This window comes from Monodelphis domestica, chromosome 6 (assembly GCF_027887165.1).
Source record: "Monodelphis domestica isolate mMonDom1 chromosome 6, mMonDom1.pri, whole genome shotgun sequence".
Classification (NCBI taxonomy): domain Eukaryota; kingdom Metazoa; phylum Chordata; class Mammalia; order Didelphimorphia; family Didelphidae; genus Monodelphis; species Monodelphis domestica.
The window spans coordinates 16,534,569-16,547,656 of NC_077232.1; the positions used below are offsets into that span (position 1 = coordinate 16,534,569).

Below are 13,088 nucleotides of genomic sequence, written 5' to 3' on the forward strand. Positions count from 1 at the left end.
GGACCAAGTCAGTGTAGATTCTAAGATGAAAGATAAGGATTTAGGAAAAAAAGAGATCACCTAGTCCAAAGTTCTTAACCTTTTCATGTGTCATAGATGGATTCCTTTGGTATTGCACTATAGACCCCTTCTCAAAATAATGGTTTTAAATGCATAAAACAAAACACAAAGGATAACAAAAGAAAGCAAAGATCAGTGAAGTTATCATTTGGTTCCCCATTCAAGTCCACAGATCCCCTAAAATCTATTATCTACCTCTTTGGGAGTCTGTGGACCCCTAGTTAACTAACCCTAACCCTAATCTAGCCCAAGACCTTTCCTTTACAGATGAAGAAATTGAGGCCCAGAAGATGGAAGCCACTTGCCCAAGACCACACAAGGACAAGGAGAGGAATAACTGGACCCCAGACTTCTGATAATAGAGGTAGCAATCTTTCATGTACTACTGCTGCTTGTCTTGACCATTCTCCCATTAGCTTCTGCCAGATTCCTCCCCAGCTTCCTGTGCCCTACCCCCAGCACATTACAGAGAATAAAAATAAAATTAATCCCCTTCTCTCATCCAAGCATTTTATCTTCTGGCCTTAGCCTGCTGGGTCCTCTAATCCCTCTTCAATCCCTGTCACTCTTCTCTCCTGACCAGCCTCTCTCCTGCTCACACAGGAGGAGTCAATTCTCTGTGGACACCCCCGACTGAGCAGACAGGAGGCCAAAATAGCCACACATTCCAATGTCCACAGCTCAGTGCTCAGCAATGAACCTCCCAGAAAGGAAGGGCCTAGTTCAACCTGGAATCTGAGACAAGGGGCAAAGGTGGCTTGTTTGTGTTCTTAGAATTCCCATAGGAGGGGCATGATTTACCCCAGTCCTTTCAGTAGACGTTGCTCTGAGTATGCAGAAGCCAGCAGAGAAGTGCCCTAGAACTCTAGAAGGACATGATGGAAGATCCAGAGGTCAAAGTTGTCTATTCGGCTTTTTCCCCCTGTTGTCTAGATATCCTATGTCTCCTAGCCCAAGGTAGGTCCTTAATCCATGCTTCCTGGATAGGATGGAACCTCTTAGGAATGGACTTTACTTTAGGCACTAGAAACTCTAGGCCCTCTCAAAGGGAGTCCAATTGACTCATATCCTGACTCTGGGCTCCCAGAATCCTTTTTGTCCATCCTTTTTTCATAAGACCTTTTCTGATTCCCCCAGCAATTAGTAGCACCTTCCCAAAATCACTTTGTTTTTTTTGTTTGTTTGTTTTTTAGAAAACACTTGCCTTCCATCTTGGAGTCTATTGACTATGTATTGTTCCAAAGCAGAAGAGTGGTAAGGGTTAGGCAACGGGGTTAAGTGACTTGCCCAGGGTCACATAGCTGGGAAGTGTCTGAGACCACATTTGAACCCAGGACCTCCCCCTCTCTAGGCCTGGCTCTCAATCCATTGAGCTACCCAGCTGCCCCCCAAAATCACTTTGTATCAATCCTGTGTGTAATTCTGTGTGTAGTTATGTCTTCCCAGCAAGACCAAAAGTAAACTACTTGAAAGCAGGGACCTTTGTCACTTTTGTTTTTTTATCTTCAGCACCTAGCTCAGCACCTATCACATAGGTACTTAATAATATTTGATGACTGATCAACTCACTAGGATTTCCCTTCCAATCATTCCTGTACCCCTGACCTGCCCAAGGATAGAGAGCAAAGCCTGGAGATGGGAGGTTCTGGATTCAAATCTGACCTTCACACATTTCCTAGCTGTGTGACCTTGGGCAAGTCATTTAACTGCAACTACCTACCCTTACCCCTTGGAATCAATACTTAGTATCAATTCTAAGAAAGAAGGTAATAATAATTAAATAATTAATTAAATTAATTAATTAATAAATGAGAATGTAAATAATTAAAAAGGGGATGTCATATAATACAGAGTATGGAACTATATATTATATGAAAGTCCTGATATACCCTATATCAGACTATTTACTGGCTTGGAAAGAGAAGAAAGGAGGGAGAGAGTCTGAATTGTAAGATGTCAAAAAACAATTGTCAAAAATTGTTCCTTGAAAAAATAAAATTCAATTTAAAAAATAGAAGTGGAGGGAAAATTAAGAAAACAAAAAACAAAGATTGACCTGCCCATTCAAAAACCTCCAGTCCTCTTTCCCAACCCCTGCTCAGAGAACAATGTCTGCATTCCTCTACGTGGCACCCCAGACCCCCAGATCTGATCTCGCTCTCTCCCTTTCTAGCTTTTTTCCCCCATTACTCTCCAAGAAAAACATTCTAACAGGTAAATTGGTCTGATAATGCCCAAGACCATGCCCCACTTTTTGGCTAAAAGCAGAATGTGGAGATATAAATAGGAGATATATAAATATGTGTATATTGCATACTGTATAACACTTATTATCAATGGATATATGTATTGTGCAACTATTATATATGTACAGGCAGAGGGATGTATATAGATGTACATATCATATACATGTACACATGTATGTATACAGACATAAATACACACAGCAAAGGGTTATCTAATGATTTGCGCATATTATCTCATTTTATCATTGGCTTTCAGACTTAGAAAGGACTCTAGAGGTTTCCCAAATTGTATCTATACTGGAATCCCCTCCTCAAAACTCCCACCAGTTCCCCTGGTCTGGAACACTCATCTTCTGAAGTCAACATTCTCCCTTTCCTTAAAGTCCTAATTTAAATGCCACCTCCTTCAGGAAGTCCTCTTGAACCACCCAGGGTGAAGGTCAGATGACTCACCAGCTCATCTCTGAACTCTGATGATACTGACACTCCTTCGAATTGCTCATTAATTTTTATTCTCCTGTATTTAAATATTGTATTCCCAAGCTATGGGGTTGGACGATGCCTTTAGTCCTCTTTGTAGTGTTCCCAACACCAAACACAAGTGGTAAAAAAATTTGCAGGTGGATTGAATGTCTGGAGAAGTGATGTCAAGCTCCATCCAATGGAACCTAAACCATCCATAAGAATCCCTTCCAGCCATATATTGACTTAGAAAATCACCTGGTATTCCCAGCTGTGTGACCCTGGGCAAGTCACTTGACCCCCATTGCCTAGCCCTTACCACTCTTTCTGCCTTGGAGGCAATACACAGTATTGACTCCAAGACAGAAGGTAAGGGTTTTATTAAAAAAAAAGAAAAAGAAAAAAAGAAAATCACCTGGTAGCATTACCTCTGTTTTATTGTTCTCATTTATTTTGTTAGTTATTTCCCAATGACATTTTCATCTAATTCTGGCTATTAGTTACTCTGTGAACCTGATCCCTGTGCTCTAGAGGGTCTAGGCAAGTGCCTGCTTCCTTAGTGATATATGATATTGTGCCATATTATGAGCACCAAAGTGCAGAGTTCTAAACTTGACTGAAGAACAGTTTTATTTTAAATGCTTATCAGGATGAACTATTTATGAGTAAACTCCAGCGACTGTCATCCACAGCGTCAGACCAGATGGCCGAAAGGCAAGAGGAAAATAGGATCAAAGAGGAACCAGAAACCTGGGCTAAGAGGAAGAAGGTTGAACAAGATGGCCTTCCAAGTGCCTTCTGCATATAAAGTCATGACCCTATAATAATAGCTAGCATTAAAGTTTGAAAAAAAAAAGTCTAGGGCAGGAGTGAGCTGAATTCTGAAGATAACAGATCTGGTGAGTAGCAGAGAAAAAAATGGAGATTGTATTTTCTTGGGACCCAAGCTAAAGGACCATAGAGAGAAAATTAGTTAGAACAAGAACTCTTAACTTGACCGCATCCCTTATCCCCACTATGGTCCATGGATAGATTTCAAGGGGCTCCATGAATTTGGATGGGGAAAATACATCTTTAGTTTCCTTCAATTTCTTTCTTTTCCTTTCCTTCAATTACTTAAAGACATGATACAGAGAAGGGCTCCATAGACTTCTCTAGGCAACCAAAATGGTCCATGACACCAAAAAAAAAATGGAGAATGCCTGACTTTCCCTGATGTTCTCCCATTAACTCAGTGGCTCCAATTATTTCCTGATCTGAGGGAAGTTTTTTAAATTTACATTTTTAAAATTAAAATTTTTTCATTTAAAATTGTTTTAAAAGAATAGCTTTCCTACCGAAAGTTACTTTACTTCTTAAAAGTATATACACTTGTCTGTTTTTTAAAGGTCCACACCTGTGGTTTCCTCCATGTGGGGAATTCCCAGTGTAGAAACAGTCCACCAATTTGGATTACAATTTTCCAATATTTTAGAAAATTGCTTGGAGCACCAAAAGGTTAATTGAGATCCCAAGTTCACATAGTCAGTAAGTCAGAGGCAGGACTAGAACTCGGCTCTTCTTCACTAGGTCACTAAGGTGGCCCTTTCTTGTATATAATAACAGGTAGTTGGGCTGGATCAAATCATATAAACTTTTAAAACTGGCTCCTCCATCTCCCAAAATCTAAATCTCCTCCTTATATCCTGATCCCCTCCACCACCTGCTCCTTCCTTCTCCAGCCCTAATTTTAGGCGAGAGCTTAGTAAGGATAATACACCAGTTCAAAGTACACTTTGAAGCTAAGAAATGTGGGTCTGGACTCTTGAGGGAGAGAGCCTGATACAGTGGAAAGGAATATTAAATGTAGAACCAAATAGCTTGAGTTCAAATCCTGACTCTACTATTTGTTACCTTAGGTAAGTCATTTAACCCCAATTTCCTCTTCTGTAAAAGGAGAATGTTGGATTAGAAGGCTTTTAAGGTTTTGTGCAAAAATAGATGATCCTAGGCATTTAGTGGATAGGCCTGGAGTTAGGAAGACCTGGATTCAAATCCAGTCTCACATAGTTATTAGAGGTATGAGCCTGGGTAAATCATTGAACCATGTTTGCCTCAGTTTTCTCATCTGTAAAAAAAGCTGGAGTAGGAAATACCAAACCACTCCAGCATCATTGTCAAGAAAACCACAGATTGGCTCACAGAGCCAGAAATGACTGAACAACAGCCGGCATTTATATAGCATTTTAAGACTTGCAAAGCTCTTGGCACATACACATCTATGTATGTGTTTATCGTGTATTTAACATATGTTTTTTTTACTTAACACTGAATGAATTTGCCTTTTCTTTCTGACTGAAAGTGACACTGCTAACAGCTTGCCACAGAAGTACCACATTCAAAAAGCAAGGCAGAGTGAGTAGTCAAACCATAAGCAAATTCTCTGCTCTAATCTGAGAGCAACTGTTCAGGTCTTAACCCTTTTCCTAATTGTTACCTTCATTAAGGAGATGAATCTTCTCAACAACAATATTACAAGTAAGGAAACTGAGGCTGAGAAAGATTAAGCAACTGGCCTAGAGTTAAATGATCCAAAAACACCGAAAAAGAACTGTCAGAAATAACTTCCAGGGGGCAGCTGGGTAGCTCAGTGGATTGAGAGCCAGGCCTAGACACAGGAGGTCCTGGGTTCAAATCTGGTCTCAGACCCTTCTTCATTGTGTGACCCTGGGCAAGTCACTAGCCATTACCACTCTTCTGCCTTGGAACCAATATACAGTATTGATTCTAAAATAGGAAGGAAGGAAGGAAGGAAGGAAGGAAGGAAGGAAGGAAGGAAGGAAGGAAGGAAGGAAGGAAGGAAGGAAGGAAGGAAGGAAGGAAGGAAGGAAGGAAGGAAGGAAGGAAGGAAGGAAGGAAGGAAGGAAGGAAGGAAGGAAGGAAGGAAGGAAGGAAGGAAGGAAGGAAGGAAGGAAGGAAGGAAGGAAGGAAGGAAGGAAGGAAGGAAGGAAGGAAGGAAGGAAGGAAGGAAATAACTTCCAAAGACAGGCTGAGCCCCCCCTCCACTCAGGAGTATTCACAGTGAGTAAAAAGCCTCCACCTACATTATACATACTGACTCCTGGCATTCCCCAAGTCTGCCCTAGAGTTTGTGGCTCTGATGACCTCTTTGGGGGCCCACATCCAAAAGAAGGGGAGATGAGCCTCCTGACTAGCCTTAGGAAGAACCGAAGCCCTTAGTGGGCACAGAATGCTATTAGTGAACCCCATGATGTGTGTGTACCATGGTGCCCACACCAGGGTTGTCTGTCCTAGAGCAGAAGCTTCCAGGAAGCTGTTTATGTAATTCTCTGAACTGTTGTCTCATCCAGAATCATGTGTCATTTTTTTCTTCTTTTTTTGGCAGTGTGAATGGTCTGGACTTCTGACATGGGTGTGGTCATTCCTTTGTGCATGTTCTCTCTATTAACGCATTGTGTAGAACTCATCTGTAACTAACAGTCTGAAGAGAATTGCAGGGGAGTGCTGAGGTCACCCAGCTCCTTTATCAGAGGCTGGACTTGAACTCAAGTCTCTCTTACCCCAAGGCTTGCCCTTGATCCACTGTGCCTTACTGACTCTTAGCATGTGAAGCTGGAAGGACCCCAGAGGAGAAGTGCCCTGCCTCACTCTCCATGCTAGTTGACAGCAAAAGTGAGCCTAGAGAGAACCCAAAGCTCCCTGCTGCCTTCCACTCCACCCACCCCTGTGTCCCCTAGAGCACTATCCAGTATTCATGTGCTCAAGGACAGCTCTTAAGGTCCTAAGCCAGCCGGAAGGGCAGGAAGGAGTCACCATGGAGACAGGGCTAGATCTAAAGACAAGGAACCAGGAGGTAGATAGAATCTTGGCTTGGCTACTTACTACTCATGTGACCTTGGACAAGTCAATTCCCCTCTCTGGATCCCCAATAAAATGAGAGGTCTGGACTGGGTGGCCTCTGAGGTGGCTCTGGTGCTGTTTGTGATGGCCCCTTAATGTTAGTCCCAGCACTTTCCCCACATCTCATACATATTGTACACACACACAACCCCATTCTCTCTTGCCTTAGTCTTGATCTCCTCCTCGCCTCACGGAATCCCTTACTTCCTTCAAGTCTCTGCTCCCCGCCTTCTCCAAGCCTTGCCAGCTCCTGACAGCTGCTCAGGCTCTCTCCCCTCCCCAATTTCATTCAGTGGATTTAAAATTCATTCAGTATGGAATGTGTAAGAGAAGCAGGATGGCTAGAAATCTAGACTTGGCACCAGGAAAGCCTGGTTTCAAGGGTGAGACCTGATTTATAGGCTGGCTATGAGATCCTGGGCAAGTCATTTACCCTTCTTAGGCAACTCTCCAAGGGGTAGAAGAGACAACTTCCTATGACCCTAAGTGCCCACCTACCTTGTAGAGAGGCTTCCTGACCTGGAAGTTCCTTTTATCAGTGAGATCATAGCCAATTCCTACACCCATTTTCCCCTTATAGACTTAAATGGGCACATATTCTTGCCCCCCAGTTGAATATAAGCTCTTTGAGGGCAGGCACTGCTTCATACTGTCTTGGACTCTCCATTTTCTACCTGGCACATAGTAGGCATTTAATAAATGATTGTTTAAAAAACAGATGATTACTGAATCGTAGATTAGCACTTTCTTACTGGAAGCAATAATAGGATGGCCCCTAAGGTTCGTTTCTCCATGGAGATGCAAAGACAACTGAATGGACCCCTCAGAGGACTTCAGCTGAGCCCAGTCTTAACCACAGAAGGTAACAGACAGTCCAAGCTTGCTTCCGTTGTTGATCATTTGCCAAGGACTCCTCTGGCTCCTGGGCACAGGCTGGGTCTTCAGAACCTACCGCTTCCCCACAAAATCCCACAACAAACCCTGGCCGGTCCCTGGGCCCTTCTAGGCTCCTCCAGCACACCCGAGAGAAAGCCTGGCACTTTCACCTTATTTGTCACCCTACAATAAACAACGCAGGTCAAACCGCCAGGAAGGCTTTGGCCAAGGCTTGGGAGGAGAGAGAAAACGAGATCTGAGAGGACAGAAACTCCAGGGATGGGTGGGGGGCAATCAGAAGTGAGGGGAGATGGCGAGGAGCAGGGCCGGCAGCCAGCCAGACCTGCCTCGGATTTTCTGTAAGTAGAAAGCGAGGTACGTCAGCCTCCCGACTGAAAGAAGAGTGCCCGAGGCGCTAAAGGAGTCCAAGAGCGCCCCGGGGAGAAGAGATCCGGGGAAGGGGTGACCTGAATGACCTCTTTGTTCTGTCACCCCAGGAAGACCTAGCCCCACCCCTCTCCCCATTTTGCCAGCCAGAACTAGCTTAGGTGACCCTGCCTGACATCCAGCAACACACACTCACATTCACACACACCGCGGCCAGATGTCCCTCCCGAGACCGAGAGCTGGCAGTGGCCAATGGCAGCTAGACCCATTCCCCCTTCGGAGGAGCCCGACACACGCGAGGAGTGAGGGACTCGGGCGCTCAGAGCGCCGCTTCCCAGTAATGAATCAGCCGGCACATGACGTGGGTGGGAAGGGGGAAATCCGAGGACCGAAGGAGGAGAAGGCCAATCTCCCACCCTTCTGGCTCGTAAACAGCCTCCCGCCCCCACCTCCCCCGGCGGGAGCCCTTGGGAAAGCGGCACTCACAGCCTTCAGCTGCTCCAGCCGGTCCTTCATCGTGGCCGGGGGAGCCGCTGGGGGCCCCCTCCCAGGCGCCGGCGGGCAGGTGAGCGCGGCCCAGGTGAGTAGCAGGAAGTTGCCGCCCGAGATTGGCTGCAGGTGAAGGAGGAGGAGGAGGGTAATGGCTGCGCACTAGGAGGAACGTCCGAGTCTCATGGGAGATGGCCGGCCTGCTCCCCACCGCGCGATCTAAATCCCCCCAAGCCTGATCCCAGGACAGGAGGGCGGGCGGGAGGGCGCGGAGCCGCGGCCCGGCTAATCCTTGGAGACTCACTAGGAAGAGGGGAGGCGGGCCGGGCACCGCCCCTTCTACCTGGGCACCGCCCACAACTCGGCAGTCTTAAAGGGCCAGCGCAGCCCGCGGGCCCTGCGCCACCAGCCCCCTTCTCGGGTCTCCCTATTTCTCTCCTGCTTCCCTCCTTCTGACTTTCCTCTTCCTCTTCTTCTACCCATGACCTCATCATCTTCCTCCCTCTCCTCTCCGTGACTGCCCTTTCCCTCCTCCTTCTTCACCTCCCACTCTCACTCCTTCCTCCTCTCCTTTCCTTCTCCCCCCTCTACTACCCCCACCTTTTGGAAGCAGACCCCTAGGGGTCTTTGGCCTCCAGCCAATCCGAAAAAGAAAGAAACTGCCAGGAGCGAGAAAAAGACGGTCTCCCGGGAGAGGAAGAAGTCTGAAAAGTCATCAGAGGGTGGGAGAAGGCAGAGATCTTAGATTTAGAACGGAGGGGAGATCTTTGAAGCCTTTATTTTGCATATGCGGAAACTGAGGCCCACTGAGGTGAGATGACTCGTCCTGAATTGCTCAGGAAGCGAGTGGAAGAGCCAGAATTCAACTCCAACCCTAATTTCCTATCTATCATTCAATCAAACATTTATTAAGCTCCTACTGGGTGCCAAGGCACTGTGCTGGTACAAAGAGGAAAAAGGAAGCAGTCCCTGCCCTAGAGAAGCACGTGTGCACCTTTAAGTAAAAGTCAAATACATACTAATTTGGAGGAGGGGGGATATGGGCATCTGAGGTGGGAGTGAGGGAAAGGCCTCCGGAAGAAAATGCTAAGGAGCTGAGCTTTGAAGCCATTGTGGATTCTGAGTTGTAGTTCATTCATTAATTGTGTCTTACACTTCATAACCCCATTTAGGGTTTTCATGGCAAAGATACTACAGTGGTTTGCCATTTCTTTCTCCAGAGAATAGGGCACAGAGGATAGTACATGTCCACCGTCACAAATAGCCTTTGAGGTTAGATTTGAACTCAAATCTTTCTATCTCCAGGCCCAGCATTCTGTCCACTGAACAAAACAAAAAAAAAAAGTGGAGGGAAGGGACCATTCCAGGAATAGGAGCAGCCTGTGTAAAACCATGAGAGACAGAGTGTTGCATTCTGTCCAGCTTGGCTTGACCATAAATCTTATGAAGGGGCATGAATGTATAATAAGGCTCTAAAGGTCCACTGGAGTTAGTTGAGCTTTAAATGTCAGGGGAGTGGAAGACCAACTGAAAAGGATATTAAAAACTTGGCAAAGAAGGTAGAAAGAGTATGAAGGGGAAGGGAAAAAAAGCTTTAGAGGATAGAAGGCAGAATCCTGGGGAGTGAAAGTAAATCAGAAAGGGACAGTAGACCCAATAAGATCAGGATTGAAACAAGGGTGCCCATTATCACCTCTATTATTTAACATTGTACTAGAAACACTAGCAGTAGCAATTAGAGAAGAAAGAGAAATTGAAGGTATTAAAATAGGCAATGAGAAGATCCACTCTTTGTGGATGATATGATGGTCTACTTAAAGAATCCTAGAGAATCAACTAAAAAGCTAGTGGAAATAATCAACAACTTTAGCAAAGTTGCAGGATACAAAATAAACCCCTATAAGTCATCAGCATTTCTATATATATCCAACACATCACAGCATCAGGAATTAGAAAGAAAAAATCCATTTAAAATCACCTTAGACATATAAAATACTTAGGTGTCTATCTGCCAAGACAAACACAGGAACTATATGAGCACAACAACAGAACAGTTTCCACACAGTTAAAACTAGATCTAAACAACTGGAAAAACATTAACTGCTCATGGGTAGGATGAGCCAACATAATAAAAATGACCATCCTACCCAAACTTATTTACTTATTTAGTGCCATACCCATTGAACTACCAAAAACTTTTTTACTGAATTAAAAAACCATAACATAGTTCATTTGGAAGAACAAAAGATCAAGTATATCCAGGGAAATCATGGAAAAAAATGCAAAGGAAGGAGGCCTTGCAGGCCCAGATCTCAAACTATACTATAAAGCAGTGGTCATCAAAATAATATGGTACTGGCTAAGAGACAGAAAGGAGGATCAGTGGAATAGACTTGGGGTAAATGACCTCAGCAAGACAGTTTATGATAAACCCAAAGATCCCAGCTTTTGGGACAAAAATCCACTATTTGATAAAAACTGCTGGGAAAATTGGAAGACAGTGTGGGAGAGATTAGGTCTGGATCATCACCTCACACCTTACCCCAAGACAAACTCAGAATGGGTGAATGACCAGAATATAAAGAAGAAAACTATAAGTAAATTAGGTGAACACAGAATAGTATACATGTCAGATCTTTGGCAAAGGAAAGATTTTAAGAACAAGGAAGAGTTAGAAAAAATCACAAAATGTAAAATAAATAATTTTGATTACATTAATTTTTTTTAAAATTGTACAAACAAAACTAACACATCCAAAATTAGAAGGGAAGCAACAAATTGGGAAACAATCTTCATAACAAAAACCTCTGACAAAGGTCTGATTACTCAAATTTACAAAGAGCTAAATCAATTGTACAAAAAATCGAGCCATTCTCCAATTGACAAATGGGCAAGGGACATGAACAGGCAGTTCGCAGCCAAAGAAATAAAAACTATTAATAAGCACATGAAAAAGTGCTCTACATCTCTTATAATCAGAGAGATGCAAATCAAAACAACTCTGAGGTATCACCTCACACCTAGCAGATTGGCTAACATGACAGCAAGGGAAAGTAATGAATGCTGGAGGGGATGTGGCAAAGTAGGGACATTAATTCATTTCTGGTGGAGTTGTGAATTGATCCAACCATTCTGGAGGGCAATTTGGAACTATGCCCAAAGGGCGATAAAAGACTGTCTGCCCTTTGATCCAGCCATAGCACTGCTGGGTTTGTACCCCAAAGAGATAATAAGGAAAAAGACTTGTACAAGAATATTCATAGCTGCGCTCTTAGTGGTGACAAAAAAATTGGAAAATGAGGGGATGCCCTTCAATTGGGGAATGGCTGAACAAATTGTGGTATATGTTTGGTATAATATGGATATTATTGTGCTCAAAGAAGTGATGAACTGGAGGGATTCCATGTAAACTGGAAGGACCTCCAGGAATTGATGCAGAGCGAAAGGAGCAAAACCAGGAGAACACTATACACAGAGACTGATACACTGTGATACAATCGAATATAATGGACTTCTCCATTAGTGGCAATGCAATGATCCAGGACAATGCTGAAGGACTTATGAGAAAGAACACTATCCACATTCAGAGGAAGAATTGTGGGAGTAGAAACACAGAAGAAAAACAACTGCTTGATCCCATGGTTTAATGGGGATATAATTGGGGATGTAGACTCTAAATGATCACCCTTGGGCAAATATCAATAATGGGGAAATAGTTTCTGATCAAGGACACATGTAAAACCCAGTGGAATTGGGCGTCAGTTATGGGAAGGGGTGGGGGAGGTAAGGGAAAGAATATGATTCTTGTAACCAAGGAATAATGTTCTAAATTGACTAATTAAATAAAATTTTCAAAAAAAAAAAGAAAGGAACAGTAGAGGACTGGAAGAGAAAGAAGAGAGTGTTCTCCAGGGAGTGGAAGAGCTAACAGAGCTGGGAACGGCAAATCTATCAGATTCCCTGGCTAAACTGGACCTAACTTCTCTGCCTGGTAGAAAGTCAGCACCAATGGGCACCTGTTGGGATGGATGGATGAGTCACAGAATCAGGATGCTTAAAGATCTTCTTTGCCAGTCTAGATCTCTCCTTTTACAGTTGACAAAAATTAAGGTCCAGAGAAATAACAATGACTTGCCAAGGATTTCACTAGCAGAAGCAAATTTGCAGCAGACCCATACTCCTTCTTCTCTCCCACCATCTTTCAAGGAATTCCATTAAAAGGCCATTGTAAACTCTCCTTATTTGTTTTTTTTTTTTTTAAATGAAAACCCTTATCTTCTGTCTTGGAATCAATAAGGGCTAGGCAATGGGGGTTAAGTGACTAGCCCAGGGTCACACAGCTAGGAAGTGTCTGAGGCCAGATTTGAACCTAGTAGGTCTGACTCTCTGAGCCACTGAACCACCCAGCTGCCCCCCCTCCATATTCATTAAAGTGCAGGCTAATGTTAGGACTGTCTTCTGCTGCCTTCTCCCAGTGGCTTTTTCTCCTTCCATCTGGACACTCTCTTAGCCCTAATCTTTGCTTTGTTGCCAGATTCTCTACAAAAGAAAGGTTAGAAAGGCCACATGGGAACAGACCTCTATACTGTCCTTCAGTGAATTCTAGTGAAAAGAGCACCGGTTCTGAGTTCTCTTCAGACCTGGGTTCAAATCCTGTCTCAGCCACAT

At 44.0% G+C, this 13,088-nt stretch overlaps 1 protein-coding gene across 8 annotated transcripts in view; it reads right to left on the bottom strand.

Annotated features, from left to right (window-relative positions):
- The window catches only part of STX3 (syntaxin 3), a 62,937-nt gene extending 54,028 nt beyond the window's left edge, over nt 1–8,909 (bottom strand). For 4 of the 8 annotated variants that reach the window (XM_056801683.1, XM_056801688.1, XM_007497542.2 and 1 more), the window contains exon 1: nt 8,418–8,735. In XM_056801683.1, the coding sequence (XP_056657661.1) occupies nt 8,418–8,447 (30 nt within the window). In that variant the 5' untranslated portion in view covers nt 8,448–8,735. Of the gene's footprint in view, nt 1–8,417 lie in introns of all 8 variants that reach the window. The other 4 variants (XM_056801685.1, XM_056801684.1, XM_056801687.1 and 1 more) reach the window with 4 other exon arrangements.
- Between the last annotated feature and the right edge of the window lie 4,179 nt (nt 8,910–13,088).